Source organism: Schistocerca cancellata, chromosome 4 (assembly GCF_023864275.1).
Source record: "Schistocerca cancellata isolate TAMUIC-IGC-003103 chromosome 4, iqSchCanc2.1, whole genome shotgun sequence".
In the NCBI taxonomy this organism is placed as follows: domain Eukaryota; kingdom Metazoa; phylum Arthropoda; class Insecta; order Orthoptera; family Acrididae; genus Schistocerca; species Schistocerca cancellata.
The window spans coordinates 807,566,993-807,586,507 of NC_064629.1; the positions used below are offsets into that span (position 1 = coordinate 807,566,993).

The window sequence follows — 19,515 nt, forward strand, 5'->3', positions numbered from 1 at the left end:
TGCCGCAAATCAACTTACAAAATCAAACAGTTTAAATACTAATTAAGTTTCTGCATAGCGCCCATGCATTACAGTTAATGTTTTATTATTGTTTCAGAGGCAGAGGTTCAGGAAAAGTGGAAAAATTTAAAGGACTGTTTTCTAAGAGAGGTGGCAGGTCAACGGAAAACAGCATCAGGGCAGAGAGCAAAAAAAAAAGAAGCAACTATATTCATTTTTATGAACTTTTTTTGGTGCCCTTTGTAAAGGGCAGAGAAGGTACGTTTCCCGCAGAGAAAATGAAGAAGAGCAACAGCATTCTCAAGAAAATTTCACCGATAGGGATAAATCTGCCCATATCAATTCTGTTGACGAACAGGCCACGCCTCAGCAATAAAAAAAGCCAAGGGGTTCGTTGGTTGGGGGACGGGGGAAGTGGGGGGGGGGGGGGGGGCAAACAGAGAGGTCATCGGTCCAGCAGGATAAGGAAAGGAAGTCGGCCCTGCCTATTCAAAGGAACCATCCCGGCATTTGCCTGAAGTGATTTAGGGAAATCACGGGAAACCTAAATCAGGATAGCCGGACGCAGGTTTCAACAGTCGTCCTCCCGAATGCGAGTCCAGTGTGCTAATTACTGCACAGCCTCGCTCGGTAAAGCCTAGTATGAAACATTATGATTGAATATATTATAAGCGAAACAGACCTATTAAAGCAATGAAGATAAAAAATTCGTATTGATGTTGGTTCCCATGTTAGGAAACTTAAATGAAGATAAAAAACATCACGCTAAAGATGAAATTTTAAACATAATGTGTAGTGCTAGATACTTCAATCTTCAGCCACAACCAGCATATCCAGAATCATCGTGAACTAGATCCCGGTCAGAATTATTACATACAAGATCAAACTGTTGTTAAAAATCTGCATTCACAAAATACTAGATCACTGCAAAGTTTTGCAATGACTTTTCGGTCAGCCTTGTGCTCTGTCTTCCACAAGTGGGAGCGATATATTTAATCTGTCAAACCAGTAACGTAACTTAATAGTTACTAATGTGTATCAGTAAAACTGCACATTATTAAATTAAATAGGTTGCTAGTATATTAACTTATTATATATCACGCTACATAATGTCGATAAATGAATAAAGAATAATTTATTACGCTTTTTTTTACTTAGCTTAAAGTTACTGACTAACATTCTTCTGGCGGTATGAACTCTCTCCACGTCATATCATTATATGTTATTCGTGGTACAATTATTCCCAACAGTTCGTCAAAACTACTTTTTGTCGTTCCCGAATGCGTCCACTGGGGCCTAGCTGCACAATAACCCTGGGTTCAGTGTGGGGCGGCGGTGGGTTGAGTGGACTGCTGTAGCCTGTTGTGGGGCTACAGCGGGCTGAAGCCTCTCCGTCGTTTCTAGGTCCGGAGTTCCATACAATAAAACACAATACAACTCTAGTCATCATGGCTACAGTTGGCCCTGTTATGAAGCATGCTGTCCCGTTAAACAACAAGCCACTGTCTTTCAGTTCCAACGGTCTCGTCCGCATGAACCTTTCTCGCTAATACACTCCTGGAAATGGAAAAAAGAACACATTGACACCGGTGTGTCAGACCCACCATACTTGCTCCGGACACTGCGAGAGGGCTGTACAAGCAATGATCACACGCACGGCACAGCGGACACACCAGGAACCGCGGTGTTGGCCGTCGAATGGCGCTAGCTGCGCAGCATTTGTGCACCGCCGCCGTCAGTGTCAGCCAGTTTGCCGTGGCATACGGAGCTCCATCGCAGTCTTTAACACTGGTAGCATGCCGCGACAGCGTGGACGTGAACCGTATGTGCAGTTGACAGACTTTGAGCGAGGGCGTATAGTGGGCATGCGGGAGGCCGGGTGGACGTACCGCCGAATTGCTCAACACGTGGGGCGTGAGGTCTCCACAGTACATCGATGTTGTCGCCAGTGGTCGGCGGAAGGTGCACGTGCCCGTCGACCTGGGACCGGACCGCAGCGACGCACGGATGCACGCCAAGACCGTAGGATCCTACGCAGTGCCGTAGGGGACCGCACCGCCACTTCCCAGCAAATTAGGGACACTGTTGCTCCTGGGGTATCGGCGAGGACCATTCGCAACCGTCTCCATGAAGCTGAGCTACGGTCCCGCACACCGTTAGGCCGTCTTCCGCTCACGCCCCAACATCGTGCAGCCCGCCTCCAGTGGTGTCGCGACAGGCGTGAATGGAGGGACGAATGGAGACGTGTCGTCTTCAGCGATGAGAGTCGCTTCTGCCTTGGTGCCAATGATGGTCGTATGCGTGTTTGGCGCCGTGCAGGTGAGCGCCACAATCAGGACTGCATACGACCGAGGCACACAGGGCCAACACCCGGCATCATGGTTTGGGGAGCGATCTCCTACACTGGCCGTACACCACTGGTGATCGTCGAGGGGACACTGAATAGTGCACGGTACATCCAAACCGTCATCGAACCCATCGTTCTACCATTCCTAGACCGGCAAGGGAACTTGCTGTTCCAACAGGACAATGCACGTCCGCATGTATCCCGTGCCACCCAACGTGCTCTAGAAGGTGTAAGTCAACTACCCTGGCCAGCAAGATCTCCGGATCTGTCCCCCATTGAGCATGTTTGGGACTGGATGAAGCGTCGTCTCACGCGGTCTGCACGTCCAGCACGAACGCTGTTCCAACTGAGGCGCCAGGTGGAAATGGCATGGCAAGCCGTTCCACAGGAATACATCCAGCATCTCTACGATCGTCTCCATGGGAGAATAGCAGCTTGCATTGCTGCGAAAGGTGGATATACACTGTACTAGTGCCGACATTGTGCATGCTCTGTTGCCTGTGTCTATGTGCCTGTGGTTCTGTCAGTGTGATCATGTGCTGTATCTGACCCCAGGAATGTGTCAATAAAGTTTCCCCTTCCTGGGACAATGAATTCACGGTGTTCTTATTTCAATTTCCAGGAGTGTAGGTACTCTCTATCATTACCACACTATCATACACAGAATAAATCCAATGCAGTCCTGCTTCTCTCACACAAGACGTGTGTAACCCCAATGTTTGCGTGGCAGTGTAATTATGGTGCACACGTACGTGGCGACAGTGCTTACGCAGCAATCGCCGACATAGCGGGGGGGTTGTTTGGGGGAGGAGACCAGACAGCGAGGTCATCGGTCTCATCGGATTAGGGCAGGATGGGGAAGGATGTCGGCCGTGCCCTTTCAAAGGAACCATCCCGGCGTTTGCCTGGAGCGATCTAGGGAAATCACGGAAAACCTAAATCAGGATGGCCGGACGGCCGACATAGTGTAACTGACGCGGAATAAGGGAACCAGCCCGCAATCGCCGAGGCAGATGGAAAACCGCCTTAAAAACCATCCACAGGCTGGCCGGCAAACCGGACCTCGACACTAATCCGCCAGGCGGATTCGTGGCGGGGACCGGCACGCCTTCCCGCCCTTAAAGCAGTGCGTTAGAGCGCACGGCTTACCGTGCAGGCATGACTAGCTCTACGGGTTGGACGAGCCACTGGAAATACTTTCCAAACACATCCTAACCTTTCTGATCCGTGGGTGGAAGTCACACCTGGTCCTTTCTCTAAACCAATGAACAGCTGCACAGCAACGACGAATCTCTATGGAGCAGTTAATGCAACATGTTAAACAGTACTGGGAACGGCAATGACGAGTAACTTTACCTTGAGTATCGCGATACTTAGCCCATAGTGACAAACTCTACTTTGCATAGCCTTCATCTATTTGAGGCAGAGAGCTGCCCTGCAGACCAGTCCACTGGTAATGCAGATCACAGTACATACGACTCCTAGAGTGTGCAACTGAATATGGTATTAAGTGGGATAGATGTAAGCAATTAAATAGCATAATGAGGCAGTTAGCATGTAAGGGGTGAAACGAAATGCACACTCCGAACTTTGGAAATTGTACCACCGGATGTTTTGAATGGGGAAATTATATGCGACATAAAGTGGGCAACCGATCCCAAGCAAGACTAGTGGGACTGGGTTTTCTTCATGGAGGGCTGTAATGTAGCACTGTTGCCAGGTCAAGAGTAAAATTTGTGAGAAGGTGTGATGGAACTCTGCATTAGCCACCGGCGGCCGGAGTACACAATGTGTCAACATTTGAGTTACAACAAGCTTGTGAGGATACTGTGAGACTGGCGTGCCTCACTCATCATAACTTGCCAGCACAGCAGTATTGCGCGACACACACAAGGCAACGTCTCCACTATTGGAGTTTTGGTGGTGTTGCCGAGCATATGACCAGAACATAGAGTACGCGAAGGAACTTGCCCCCCTTCTTGCAGCGGTGTACCGCAGGTCTCTAGAACAGCGTAGCGTTCCAAAAGATTGGAAAAGGGCACAGGTCCTCCCAGTTTTCAAGAAGGGACGTCGAACAGATGTGCAGCACTATAGACCTATATCTCTAACGTCGATCAGTTGCAGAATTATGGAACACGTATTATGTTCGAGTATAATGACTTTTCTGGAGACTAGAAATCTACTCTGTAGGAATCAGCATGGGTTTCGAAAAAGACGATCGTGTGAAACCCAGCTCGCGCTATTCCTCCACGAGACTCATAGGGCCATAGACACGGGTTCCCAGGTAGATACCGTGTTTATTGACTTCCGCAAGGCGTTTGATACAGTTCCCCACAGTCGTTTAATGAACAAAGTAAGAGCAGGTGGACTATTAGACTAATTGTGTGATTGAATTGAAGAGTTCCTAGATAACAGAACGCAGCATGTCATTCTCAGTGGAGAGAAGACTACCGAAGTAAGAGTGATTTCAGGTGTGCCGCAGGGGAGTGTCGTAGGACCGTTGCTATTCACAATATATATAAATGACCTTGTGGATAACATTGGAAGTCCACTGAGGCTTTTTGCGGATGATTCTGTAGTATATCGAGAGGTTGTAACAATGGAAAATTGTACTGAAATGCAAGAGGATCTGCAACGAATTGACGCAAGGTGCAGGGAATGGCAATTGAATCTCAATGTAGACAAGTGTAATGTGCTGCGAATACATAGAAAGAAAGATCCTTTATCATTTAGCTACAAAATAGCAGGTCAGCAACTGGAAGCAGTTAATTCCATAAATTATCTGGGAGTACGTATTAGGAGTGATTTAAAATGGAATGACCATATAAAATTAATCGTCGGTAAAGCAGATGCCAGACTGATATTCATTGGAAGAATCCTTAGGAAATGCAGTCCGAAAACAAAGGAAGTAGGTTAGAGTACACTTGTTCGCCCACTGCTTGAATACTGCTCACCGGTGTGGGATCGCTACCAGATAGGGTTGATAGAAGAGATAGAAAAGATCCAACGGAGAGCAGCGCGCTTTGTTACAGGATCATTTGGTAATCGCGAAAGCGTTACGTAGATGATAGATAAACTCCAGTGGAAGACTCTGCAAGAGTAGCGTGGTACGGGCTTTTGTTGAAGTTTCGAGAACATACCTTCACCGAGGACTCAAGCAGTATATTGCTCCCTCCTACGTATATCTCGCGAAGAGACCATGAGGATAAAATCAGAGAGATTAGAACCCACACAGAGGCATACCGACAATCTTTCTTTCCGCAAACAATACGAGACTGGAATAGAAGGGAGAACCGATAGAGGTACTAGAGGTACCCTCCGCCACACACCGTCAGGAGGCTTGTGGAGTATGGATGTAGATATAGATGTATTGTAATGTCATTACATAGCAAATATGCAGTACCTGTCGCTTATGCGAAGTGAGTATTCTCATCCCTCTCTTCTGTCATTCCCATTCTATTTAAAGAAGTGGTGCATTGGCACAGTAGCTGTACTGCACCTGGTATAAACACCTGTTGATTTTGTAGCAGACCGATTCACAGTTAACAGTACCATCAGGCTGCAGTGGTTATGACAGGCGAGGAGACAACATAAAGTCACAAGCTTCAGTCCTGTGTTTGAGTTCATGCTGGAGTAGCTATTGCCTACACTATGAGCGCCCATTACACTCTGTGCCACAGTTTAGCTGCCCTGCTGGCTCACTCCAGCAGCAGCCGGACTTCTCCCTAGATGCAACATGTTACACCCCAAGCACAGCAGCTGCCTACCGACAATGCACTAGGCACCCCTCTTGCTACTCGCCAAGGCTATTTGAGTGTGGTATTTCAGCAAAGAGGAGCTACTTCTGCAAGTTTCCAGTACACGCCGCTGATTTCAGTGTTGTGGCTCACTCAAAATAGCCATGGGCCAAGCAACGAGTGCAGATTTCAACAAAGCACATGTTGCAGCCAGCTGGCTAACTGACTACCGACACACTCCTGTGGGTCAAGGGCGTGATAGCGTATCTACCACGCCACAGAAATAATGCATAAGTTAAAAGAAAAGTGTTAATTCTGGCAGTCGCTCATTCCGGGGTCTCATTGGCCTGCCATATTGTCTCAACCCTGGCTACCCCACCTCCTGACACTGTCCCACACGACCCCCAGGGTTGGCTATACAGTTCACAAAAATCTGTCTGATACTTTATTAAATACTGTAATCACTGGCTATGTAACGTTGTACTACCTCCTTCCACCCCCCTTCTCTCTTACACCCCTTGGGAGCAACAGATTCTGAATTAGCAAATGGCAGTTATTGGAATGGAGACCTATCTCCTCTCAATTTGTAACCAACGAGCTTAGGCTTGTACAGCAAGATCTGGTATGAGGTTTTCCAAATCTATTTAAGAAGTTCTGAGAAATTGAAAACAAGAGATTGGAAGAATTTCTTCCCCATCCTTGTCTGTTCCGACTTTGCTCACCTTGTGTAATAGCCCCACATGACATGCAGGTGCATCAGAACACTTGCACAGAATTAAAAAATGGTTCAAATGGCTCTCAGCACTATGGGACTCAACATCTGTGGTCATCAGTCCCATAGAACTTAGAACTACTTAAACCTAACTAACCTAAGGATGTTTCCAGAATGAGATTTTCACTCTGCAGCGGAGTGTGCGCTGATATGAAACTTCCTGGCAAATTAAAACTGTGTGCCCGACCGAGACTCGAACTCGGGACCTTTGCCTTTCGCGGGCAAGTGCTCTACTATCTGAGCTACAGAAGCACGACTCACGCCCGGTACTCACAGCTTTACTTCTGCCAGTACCTCGTCTCCAGGAGAGCTTCTGTAAAGTTTGGAAGGTAGGAGACGAGGTACTGGCAGAAGTAAAGCTGTGAGTACCGGGCGTGAGTCGTGCTTCGGTAGCTCAGATGGTAGAGCACTTGCCCGTGAAAGGCAAAGGTCCCGAGTTTGAGTCTCGGTCGGGCACATAGTTTTAATCTGCCAGAAAGTTTCATAACCTAAGGACATCACACACATCCATGTCCGAGGCAGGATTCGAACCTGCGACCGTAGCAGCAGCGCGGTTTCAGACTGAAGAACTAACCTCTGACACTGGCTGTCTGTGTCACATTCCCGCCCCCTTCGTACATTTAACACAGCTCAAAAGGGGGAAGAAAGCACCACTTACCATGTATTCAAACGCGAGGGGAATAAACAGTTGTGTGGCGTGTGTCACGCCATGTGACAGCAGCTGCACATATTCTAGCCAGGAGTTGGACATCTGATCCATGTAGGCCCTCATCGCGGACTGGATTTCTGGAAAAGAAAACAGACAACGTAAGTAAGAGGACAGTGAGAGTTCTGGCAAAAAACTGCTGACACAGCGCCATCACTCCTGGAAAATGCTGAAGTCAGCATTCCTGAAATCGCAATATCAGTAAACTGCTCTTTCTTGGAATTTACCTTCCCCACCTCCCCTTGTGCCCAATTGCGAAACGTATGTGCCTGTCAAAGGTGGGGGGGGGGGGGGGGAATCTAAGGTCAGCCCCCCACCTGTCTAGTATTTTCAACTTCTATATAACCCGACAACCAGTAGTGATGTCCTTCATAGCAGGACCCCTTTAGTTATCATCTGTGACACCCTTATAGCGCAGCAGTACATCGACAACATTTTACGCCCCGTTTTGTTGCTCTTCATGGAAAGCCATCCAGAGCTTACATTTCAGCAAGATAATGCCCAACTGCACGTGGCGAGAGTTTCTGTTGCCTTTCTATAAGCTTGCAAAACCATACCTTGGCCAGCAAGTTGAACAGTTGAGAACGTTTGAAACATTATGGGCAAAGCCCTCCAACCAACTTGTTATACTGATGATCTAATGCGCCAGTTGGACAGAATTTGGCACGATCTTCCTAAGGAGGACATCCAACGACTGTCAATCAATGCCAAGCAGTATAACTGCTTGCATAAGTGCCAGAGGTGGACCACCGCGTTACTGACTTGCTCAATTTGTGAACCTCTTTCTCTTGAAAGAATCATCCATTTAATTTGAAATTGTAATCATTTGTTTGTCTGTACATGTACACAACACCTGCAGATTTCGGTGCTGTTTGGAAAATTCCTTCATGGTGTCTTAGAGTGTATTATTATTGTTATTACGTGTACATTCGAAATTCATGTTTAATGACCATTTTTCATTATTCCAAGTTAAATGTAAGAGAAGGCCAGAAAACTCTCACCTTGTTAGTTAAATGTAAGCACACTGGAGAGAGAATTAGTGACTCTTAGGAGGTGTCACGTAATACCAGCCTCTCTTGATAACAACCTCAATTTGGAGAGGAGGAGAGTCGATAAGATTCTTCAGATATGCCATATTCAGCTGAATCCGCTCATTAATGATCCCGTAAAACTAAAATTATGCAGAGCATAGGGGACTGATGGTCCCGAAAGAAGCAGTCACAATCGTTCTGCCATCAGCCTTGTTAAAGAGGGCAGAGAAGCGGCCAGAAGTACGGGCCATCCACTTGCCATTGAGATAGGCAGGCAATTTGTCATCTACTACCATGTAGAACTTAATGTAGAAAAGCTGTTTACTTCGAAATTTTACGACTGGGAATGCTATGGTTAGGCCTAACATTAACTTATTGTATGTTGAAGATTGTGTGATTGTAAGTGTGTGTGGGGTGTGAGTGGATGCGTGGGTGTTTTTAAGGATTGGTGTTGTCTGGTAGTTCTTTGAGGTCAGAGAAGATTCCCAGTCACAAATTTTCGAAGTAAATTTTTCTGCATTAAGTTCTATATGATTGCAGATCACAAACTGTAAAAAAATCAAGTGCAATAGAAAACTTAACCCAGGAAATCTATAGCATGTGGTAACAAGGTATACATAAAAAATTTGTTTTTCACTTTTATAAATACCGTCTTCAAAACTCAAATTATGTGTATAAGTAGTAAAGAACATTTTTCTTGGTCAATATAAAGAAAATAAAAGCCCTTTCGTGATGCCGAAACATGTCTGGGAAACAGAAGAAACGATAAAATTGGGTTTTGCTCAAGATGGACCCCTTCCAAAAACAAAGATATTTGTACCTCCAGATGAGGTGAGGATGAAGAGGTAGAAAAAGTATTTGGAGATATTGATCATGCAATTCAGTACAGTATGTAAACAGAGATGAGAATTAGATCATCGTATGGCAACACGGCAGAGGTGGAAAAATGGAAGATATAGTTATGGGAGAATATGGGCTTGGCACTATAGTGCCCACTCACATTAACGTGACCATCTGTTAAAAGCCTGAACAACCAACTTTTGCTGTCAGACTGCTGCAAGACCGTGACCATCTGTTAAAAGCCTGAACAACCACCTTTTGCTGTCAGACTGCTGCAAGACATGAAGAAAGAAGTCAGTGGGGTTCTTGCAGATACCAACGGGAATGTGGAGTCATGCTGACTCCACTGCAGTAGCCTGCTGCTGCTGGACTAGTTTTCTCGCTTGAGGATCCATGACGCGAACAACCCGATCGAGATGGTCCCACAGATTCTCGGCTAGTTTTAAATCGGGGGAATTTTGTGGCCGGGAGAGTACGGAAAGCTCATTCTGGTGCTCTTCAAACCATACACGCACACTGCGAGCAGTGAAACACGTTGCGTTGTCCTGCTGGTAGATGCCATCATGCCGAGGAAAAACAACCTGTATGTAGGGGTACATGGTCCCTGAGGATATTTGCGTACTTCTGTTGATCCATTCTGCCTTCCAGAATGACGAGATCACCCAGGGAATGCCACGAAAACAGTTCCTAGACCATAATGCTCCCTGCTCCAAACTCAGTGTTTGCTCACAGACGTTACACGCGGTACACGCCAATGGCCATCTGTCCGATGGAACATAAAACGTTATTCACCTGAAAAAGCGACCTGTCGCCACTCAGTGCACGTCCACTTGCGGTATTGGCATGTAAATTCCAACCTTTGTCACCAATGGACAGCAGTACGCATGGGTGCATGAACCAAGCACCTGCTGCGGAGGACAATATGCAGCAATGTTTGCTGAATGGTCCTTCAGGAGACACTGTTGGTAGCCCCTTGGTTTATCTAGGTAATCACCTGATCAACAGTTGCACGTGTGTTCACCAGTGCTCATCTCCAGAGCCAGCATTCACTCTGATCATTTATGGCCCATGGTGCACCACATTTGCCCCAGCGTCGGTTCTGAATAGCGTCATTTCACCATGCGTGGGGTACTTTAACCACGACTGTGCACGAAGAGCTTACAAACTTTTCTGTTTCGGAAATCCTTCCACCTGTATACGAAAGCCAATTGAAGTATCTCGACTTTGAAGACTTCTACAAGAAGTACATGAGCATATAGTTCATCCTCTATATTTAAGACCACAATGATTGGAACACAAATGGTCTCCATTGACTGGGAAAAGAACCAAGCAGTCAACTTTGTAACTCTGTCCTACCAGGGAAATAAGTTCACAACTAAATGCAAGTTACAATGAAATGAACACCCTTAGCTGCTTACAGGCGTTGACAGACGTCAACAGGGACAAATGTAAATGTGTGCCCCAACTGGGACTCGAACCCGGGATGTCCTGCTTACATGGCAGACGCTCTATCCATCTGAGCCACCGAGGACACAGAGGATAGCGCGACTGCAGGGATTTATCTCTGGCACGCCTCCGGCGAAACCCACATTCTCAACGTATTGTCCCGCGCTACATTCGTAGTGCCCCCGCCCATTATACTCATTACTCGCGGCGCGTTGCCGATTCCCGTAAGAGTTCGGGCACTGTTTGTGCATTCTGTCCCCGGTGACGTCTGTCAACGCCTGTAAGCAGCTAAGGGTGTTCATTTTATTGTCATTTCATTCTAACGAGCTGCATGATTACCAATGGTTCAAATGGTTCAAATGGCTCTGAGCACTATGGGCCTCAACTGCTGTGGTCATCAGTCCCCTAGAACTTAGAACCACTTAAACCTAACTAACCTAAGGATATCACACACACCCATGCCCGAGGCAGGATTCGAACCTGCGAACGCAGCAGCAGCGCGGCTCCAGACTGCAGCGCCTAGAACCACACGACCACCGTGATTACCGATGGTATCTGTTCTTTCGGACATGTCCGAACCATCTTAGTATATATACAGGGTGTTCCTGGAAGTTTGGCCATACCTTTTTATAACACCCTTTATAGTTAAGGCTCACCGGCCACTTGACCATCTTCCTCTTCTGTGCGAATGCACAAACAGTGCCCGAACTCTTACAGGAATCGGCAACGCACCGCGAGTAATGAGTGTAATGGGCGGGGGCACTACGAATGTAGTGCGGGACAATACGTTGAGAATGTGGGTTTCACGGGAGGCATGCCAGAGATAAATCCCTGCAGTCGCGCTATCCTCTGTGTCCTCGGTGGCTCAGATGGATAGAGCGTCTGCCATGTAAGCAGGAGATCCCGGGTTCGAGTCCCGGTTGGGGCACACGTTTTCATCTGTCAACGCCTGTAAGCAGCTAAGGGTGTTCATTTCATTGTAATTTCAGTCTAACGAGCTGCATGGTTACCGATGGTATCTGTTCTTTCGGACATGTCCGAAAGAACAGATACATCTTGGTATATATAAATGCAAGTTCTTGAGACAACAAAAGGAAGACTTTCTCAGTCAGAGTTCGTTCTCTACTACATAACTATCAAATGTTTAAGTCCTCAGTCTCCTTGAGGAGAGCACGTTGGAACAGATTAACACTTAAGTTACAGTCTGTATGAGTTCACAATCTTGTGAAGTGAGTCTGACAGAATACCAACAGGCCCACAATCCGGTACTGAGGTCCCTTAGTGGCGCCAGCGGCATGCAGTTGGTGGTGCTGGATCCGGAGTAGACTTCTTCTCTTGGCTGGCTGCATCTTAACTGCCGTGATCGTCTTTTTTTCCCTTTATTGTGAGTTCATTCCCCTGCCCCATATGGGCAGGGAAGGGTTGCCAGCGGCACAATCCGTCACTCTTCAGTGGAGTGTTAGATTTAATAAAAGATGAAAACGATACATACAAAATGTGATAATGGGGGACATAAGAACAGAATAAGAAGAGACAGCAGTGGTTAAAATATACACTTACACAGAGATGTTCATTGTGGACAGTTTAAAAAAATGTCCATATAAAGTTAAAAAACACAGTTGGCGATTTGCATAGCACGTAAGAAACACTGAAGTCACATGCACAAGTTAAAGGTTGGCCACAGTATTAAAACACACCAGAATGACGACACTTTAAAACCACTGTATGAGACGGATCACACACGATGAAAAGTAAATACTGCCAGGAGGGACCTGCCGAGGCCTGAAAGGAGGGAAAGGAAGGGACACAGGAGCCGGAGAGGGTCGGAGGAAAAGCATGGGGGTTGGGGGGCGCACCAAGGGGCAGGAGACGGCTGGGGTGGGAGATGGAGGGGGAAGGCAAGCCAGGAGGTAGTGCAGAGATGCAGAAGGCCGTGACCGTTTTTGTTTTTTTTCATATGTGGCATGTTGCAGTCCAGCATCACTGGTCGTTGAAGGTCTAACTGCGTTGGAGAGGCAGTAAATTCATACACAGGGCAGTGACACTGCATCACTGCAATCCACTTTGGAGATGTGGAGGTGGGACTTGGAGTCCCGTACCACACTCCAACGGTGATAGCACTACATCAGTCAGGCAGAAAAACTCAGCCCAACATGGGCACCTAGGGTGGGAAAGTGGAGGACATAGAATGGGGAGGGGGGCTATTCCTGTAAAAGAATGCATCTATGGAGGGCGTGCTAGGCCAATCGTTAGCCGTGATTGGAATCCAATTCCTCTAGGATGGTTAAAGGAACCGGATGTCGATGCCAGCAGTGTGGAATTGTGGTCCCAATGTGGCGTAACCCATGACCAGTATCCTGCAGGGCATCCACTTTCTCATACAGCCACTGCGCATTGCTGCATATGGTCGTCTTCAGTGGGACGATATCCGCTTCCTCATGAAGCGTCACAATTATCATGAGTGGTGGGGCGTGCAGGCTCCACCTGAGAGCCTTGTTCTGCAGGTGCTGCAACGTCCACATCTTGGTGATACTAATCGTGGCCCATGCAACAGAGACATACGTGAGGGCAGGCAGGATAACTGCTCAGTAGATGCAGAGCTTGGTATGTAGGCTAAGTTCCCTACTGTGGGAGAGGGGGTACAAAGCCCTGGTCAGCTTTTGCCCCTTGTTGGCGACGTACGCTGCATGACAGAGGAATAGCAACTTGTGGTCCATCTGGACCCCCAGATAGGTGGTCGTTGGGGACCAGAGCACCTGCCCGCCTGGATTCGAAATATTGACTGCCGTAGTTTTGGCGACATTAAGAGCTATTTTGTTTGTCTGGCACCAGGTGGCGTCCACCTGTCGCTGGAGGTGGGCGACGACGGCATCAGTGATACAGCCAGTGGTACATAGTGTTGTGTCATCAGAATATTGTCCCAGGTGGCACTCAGGGATGACCAGCGTATCATTCACATAGATATTAAAAAGAATGGGGGACAGCACCGATCCTTGTGGAATGCCTGCCGACAATTGGCGAATGCCAGAACGCATTACCCGTTGAGCCACTAGGAAGGTCCTACAGCAGAGGAAGTCATCCACAATCTTGACATAGCTATCTGGTATAGGAATCTGTGTCAGTATCTTGTGCTCGAGGTTGTAGTGCCAGATCTTGTAGTAGGCGTTCTGCAAGTCCAGAAAAACGGCAGCTGTCGACTTAGCGGTGTTGAAGCCTTTGCTGACGTGTTCAGCGATTTGTAGGACCTGAAGTTCGGCAGAGAGATGCGAAGTAAATCCGAACTGCTCAGGTCGGATCGTCCCAGCCATCACCAGAGGTTGGGAAAGTCAGCGGAGGTTCACAGATTCAAGGACCTTCGCCATGGTATTTAAGAGGCTGTTGGTGGGAACCGTAGGGTCCTTGACCCATTTGGGAATTGCAGTCAGCTTGGCTTGCTTCAACTGAGGGGGGAAAAGCCAGACGTGAAACAAACGTTTAAAATCTTGGTGAACAAGAGGAGAGGCATACGCAGAAGGCGGCAGAGATGTTCATTTAAAATTCTGTCCAATCCAGGGGCTGACCGACCATGTTTCCATCGTAGGATCTGCTGGACTTCTGCCATGGAAGTAAAATTGGGGTGTGGGGCAGCGGGTGGAATAATTGTTATTTAAATGTGCCTATTATTTAATGCTGTTGTTTGCCGTTCTCAACACTGGCTCCTTAACTACAATATTGGCAACCAGAAAGTGATTAGCAAAACGTGAAGCCTGTAATTAGAATTCCTAGTGCCCACTTCATCTGAGAAATACATTTATAGCTACAGCTTATAGCTCCGAGGCATTAGGAGATTGTCTGGGATTCATAATCAAAAACCATTTTCTCTAAAATGTTCACTATATTCTGAAAGTCACAGACCAAAAAGAATCCACACAATCCAACTACCAGAGCAGTTCAGAGTCTAATGCACTGATGCAACTATAACTGTTCAAATTAAATGTTTAAGTGAATGCTCGCCATAATTTGATGATAATGTTCATTAAACGCCACGCTAAATAATGGTAGAATATCTGTCCCGCGGCGGCACGTGAAAATACGACATACGCAAACTGAAGATAGGTCATGAAAGTCATCCCAGAATTAACACTTCACTCGAAAACGATTTCATGGTTACGCGTATCCTGAGTAACTTATTACAGCATCCGAGGCTGTTTATAGCAATGATACCGATGCGACGCGACTCCCGGCATAGGTGGTGCGCTAATCAGCGTCTGGAGAGAACTGGGGCCTTTTTTCTCGCACAGCGTCCTTACATATAAAGCCGCGGTGCGGATGGCTAAGGGAACGCCTGATCAAATCCGCTCTCCCGACTATCCGCTGGGCTAGTAATGCCCCACTTAAAGTTATCGAATGAATCATTGCTTCCTTTGCTGATGGCCAATGAAGCTCTCAATTTAAATGTGCAATCAGCACACAGGTAAGTAATCATAATAAAAGTCTGACATGGCTAAGTCAAATATATTGGGCGAGAGAATTAATTTAATTACACTACACGCAGTAGACGAGCTCTGAACTTGCCCTTTGGAGATACGCTATCGCTATAGTTTTATTGTTATTCAGTTGAAACTTCTCACATCTTTATGATTATAGCGGATCTCCCTTCTACTTAAATTTAAACATCCTAGCTTTATTTATTCGCCTACTTAATTTATCTTGCTTCCTTAATTTCTAAGACAAAAACCAGAAAAGCATGAATTTCAACTAAAATTTTAATTTGTGAGATCCAGAATACTGTTTCTACTAAATTATTATGAAAAAGGAATCTAAAATAAATTTTTAAGTTTCTAGCTCTTTTCTGTTGCGCCACTGATTTTTACAGAAAAACGTCCAAATTTCGAAAACGGTTAAAGTTATTGAACTGATATTCAACACATATTGATTTAGTATTACTCCTGACTTGCTAGAAACGTTTCAGGTTATTTACTTGATTTTTAAAGTATTGCGCAACATTTATGACGTCAGAGCTAGTTACAGCGGACTAGGCTGGCACACAATGCACAGTGGAAAGACTGATGTGAATTTTATAAGGCGTGAGTAGGCTGCTTCCCTACAGGGGGCAGACAGAGGTGGATGGTTGCGAAAAGCGGCAACAGCTGTCAGGACATTATGTTCCCCATGAAGTTCGTCTGGGGGAATGTCCTGGACAAGGGGATGGTTTTGGGTCTCAAACGCGTCCATCAGCGTTTCCACAAATACGACAAGCCCGCTGCTTTGCGAATAGGTCGAGCAGTCGCTAGCATAGAACATCGCAGGGCGTGAATGACAGCCCAGTCATTATGGTGTAGGAGGAAAGTGGACATCCTGTCCTCCTATTGTTCGGACATCCAGTCAGCGAGCCTGTGGCAAAATTCGCGCTGGAGGCGCCCCATTTGGCGTTTGTCGCGAGGATTGTGAAACTGCTTCCCCCGCCAGTGGTAGCAGTTCTTTTACACCTTCAGCTCCCATAACAGGGGTGGCAAATCGTCCAGGGGGGTTAAAGCCCAAGGTACAGTGGAGGTGAAGAGCTTCACTGCTTTCTGTATTTTGGCAGTCAGGTACTCCATGGCATGGACTATATTGGCTGGTTTTACAAGTTGAGGTCGTGCCGAGTGGCGTTATTAAGTATCCTGGCGAACTTGTCCCAATCAGTGAGGGTCACAGTGGAACGAACATCAAATGAAAGAGCAGCAGGAGTACTGGGTCATGGTCTAAGGACAGTTCATGGATAACTTCCCGTGAAAACTGAGTGGCGATGAATATGGCCACATCCAAGGCGTCTGACTGGCAGTTGGAAAGTATGGGTATATGAGTAGGTTCATGGGGGCCATAGACCGACAGCGCTAAAGTATTCTCCAGGTCAAGAAGAAGTCGGCCTTTGGGGTTAGAGACCCGAGAATGCCAAGCCGGGTGCTTGGCATTGAGATCCGTCCCAACAATGAGCTTGTCGAAGGATGTCAATGTGCAAAGGTCTGCTTCAAGCAGTGGCTTGTTTGGCCTCAAGTACGCTGCTGTAAAGGTAACTGCACAAAGGATTTTGTGTGCAGTATCACGAATAACTGCCGAGGTGTGGGATTTCATGAAGAAGGAGGCGACCTGGAGGATTTCGCTCATGTTCTCCCGAAAGGACGTATCAGTCTCTGCCACTGGGGACAGGTCCCGAGTGGACTGCTTGCCCCTGTGGCGGGCAGAGGCTGGAGTAGTAGTAGGCAGAGTGGGGGTAGGGGCAGAGGGCTTGGACACAGCCACAGGTGTACTGGAAGGGGCTGCAGCTGGCTCCTGCAATCGGTGAGCAGTGGAAGCTGTCATGGAAGATGGGCAATGCAGAGGAGACCAGGCTGCAGCAGCAAAGGATGTCGTGGGAGATTGGGCAGAAGGGAGCACATGTGCATCAGAAATGTCCAGTGCCTGAGTAACTAGTACCACAGCAGCTGCTGAGGGGGGCGCACCAGGCTGGCCCCGCAAAGCAGGAAAGTTGGTGGTGTCCCTTCTCGGTGGGGGAGGTCTATTCGTTCTTGGTTTCCTTTTGGGAGGGCGTGAAGACTTCATTGCCTTCCAGTAAACCGGGCTCCCCCTACAGGAGGCAATGTGGTGAGGACCGTGGGTCGTGCCCAGACACCTGGCACATGTTGGTTTCTCTGAGGTGGGGAACGTGCAGTTCTCCACTTAATGGGGGCCAGCACACTTAACACACCGCCATGGTAGGGATCAGTAATTCCTAGTATGTCGTACACGTTGGCATTTGTGACAGATGACGTGCTCATTGCGGCCCTCATACGATTCCATCTGGACCTTCGTGTACAGAAGACACCTGATTGGTTAATCCGCTTCATATCCTCCCTCTGAGAAAGGGAGACGACATGGGTAGGGCAGGGGATCAACGCCAGGGTCTCAGGATCTCTCTTGTTACACTGGTGGATCAAAGGGTCCTCGAAACTGAGCTGAAGCAGTTCCACCTTGACCTCCTCTGCCGTAACATCTGGTGGCAAATCCTTGATGACTTTTTGGTTTGGCGATTTCCCGACGTCTAGTGGGTAAAATAAGGCATCGCCCTTGATTTGAAAAATTCGAGAATGGTGAGATAGTCGTCCCCAATGTCGAGCAGGTATTTCACATGATCTTCTTGGTAAACAGCCCGTAATTGGCAGAAGATGAGCCGCTGGGGCTCAGTGCTGAGCTTTGTATGATTAGTGACATTATATACCACAATAGGAGGTATCTTCTCTTTCTTCAGAGGGCTTTCCAGGGTATCTTGAGAAGGGGGATCGGGAGCAGGAGCCATTTCCTCATCCACAGCACCATCTGACGTGGCGTCCCCCGGGAGGGAGGTATCGGAGCTCGATCCGCTGTCACCAAAGTCTCGACTAGGGAGAGATCTGGCAACCTCGTAACCTTGTAACCACAAAAGGGAACTGCATTTAACAACAAGAAAGAGTAATGACCCAGAAACAGCCAAATATCATAAAAACTACTGTGCTACATTAAGAAAGGTTATGAAAAAGTCCAGAAGCATGTGCATCATGTCTGAGATTAATACCTCTGATAACAAAATCAAAAAAATTTGGAATAATATTACAGGAGAGACAGGTCAATCAAGAGTACAGGATGATGGCAACACCATCAAAGGGAATGGAAACTTGATAAACAACAAGCCGGAACTGGAAAACGTTTTGAATAATCATTTTTAAATGTTGTAGAGAAAATAGAATCTAAACGTTCATTAGAAGAAGCAAGGCAGTTAATGGAAGAGGCCTTACCCACACCATTTGATACAATTGAAATTCCACCCACCTCTCCTTCTGAAATTAGGAAGATAAAAAACGCTCTCAAGAATAAAAGCTCACATGGAATTGATGGCATTTCCAGCAGGATAATAAAAGCTTGTTCCCAAGAAATAAGTGGGATTCTTAGCCACATATGTAATAGCTCTCTGAAGCAGGGTATTTTCCCAGATAGACTGAAGTATGCCATTGTTAAACCACTGCATAAAAAAGGGGATACGTTTGATGTCAACAACTACCGCCCAATCTCCATTCTGACTGCCTTATCCAAAATACTTGAAAAAGTAATGTATTATAGAGTAGATTCACACCTTTGTTAAACTTAAGTTTTAACAAAATGTCAGTTTGGTTTCCAGAAGGGTTTTTCAACGGAAAATGCTGTATATACTTTCACTAAGTCACCCGTTGAGATTTTTTTGTGATCTATCAGAGGCTTTTGATTGTGTAAATCATGGAATGCTTCTAGATAAGCTCAAGTACAGTGGTATGAATGGGACAGTGCTCAAATGGTTTAAATCATACCTACCTGGAAGAGTGCAGAAAGTTGAAATAAGCAGTTCACGTATTATGCAAAAAACTGGTGATTTCTCAAACTGGGGAACAATCAAGAATGGAGTGCCGCAAGGTTCAGTCTTGGGTCCTCTTCTGTTCTTAATATATATTAATGACTTGCCATTCTGTATTCACGAAGATGCAAAGCTGGTACTTTCTGCCAATGATACAAGTATTGCTATCACACCCGACAGACAAGAATTAACTGGTGAAATTGTAAACGATGTTTTTCAGAAAATCATTCAGTGGTTCTCTGCAAATGGGCTATCATTAAACTTTGATAAAACACAG

At 46.7% G+C, this 19,515-nt stretch overlaps 1 protein-coding gene and 1 non-coding gene across 3 annotated transcripts in view; one reads left to right on the plus strand and one right to left on the minus strand.

Annotated features, from left to right (window-relative positions):
- Positions 1–19,515, minus strand: part of LOC126184764 (uncharacterized) — a 126,534-nt gene that overhangs the window by 59,211 nt on the left and 47,808 nt on the right. For both annotated transcript variants that reach the window (XM_049927315.1, XM_049927314.1), the window contains exon 4: positions 7,515–7,642. In XM_049927315.1, coding sequence (XP_049783272.1) covers positions 7,515–7,642 — 128 coding nt within the window. The remainder of the gene's footprint in view (positions 1–7,514; positions 7,643–19,515) is intronic.
- Positions 11,734–11,807, plus strand: Trnat-ugu (transfer RNA threonine (anticodon UGU)). The gene has a single exon. It is a non-coding gene; the product is annotated as a tRNA-Thr (tRNA).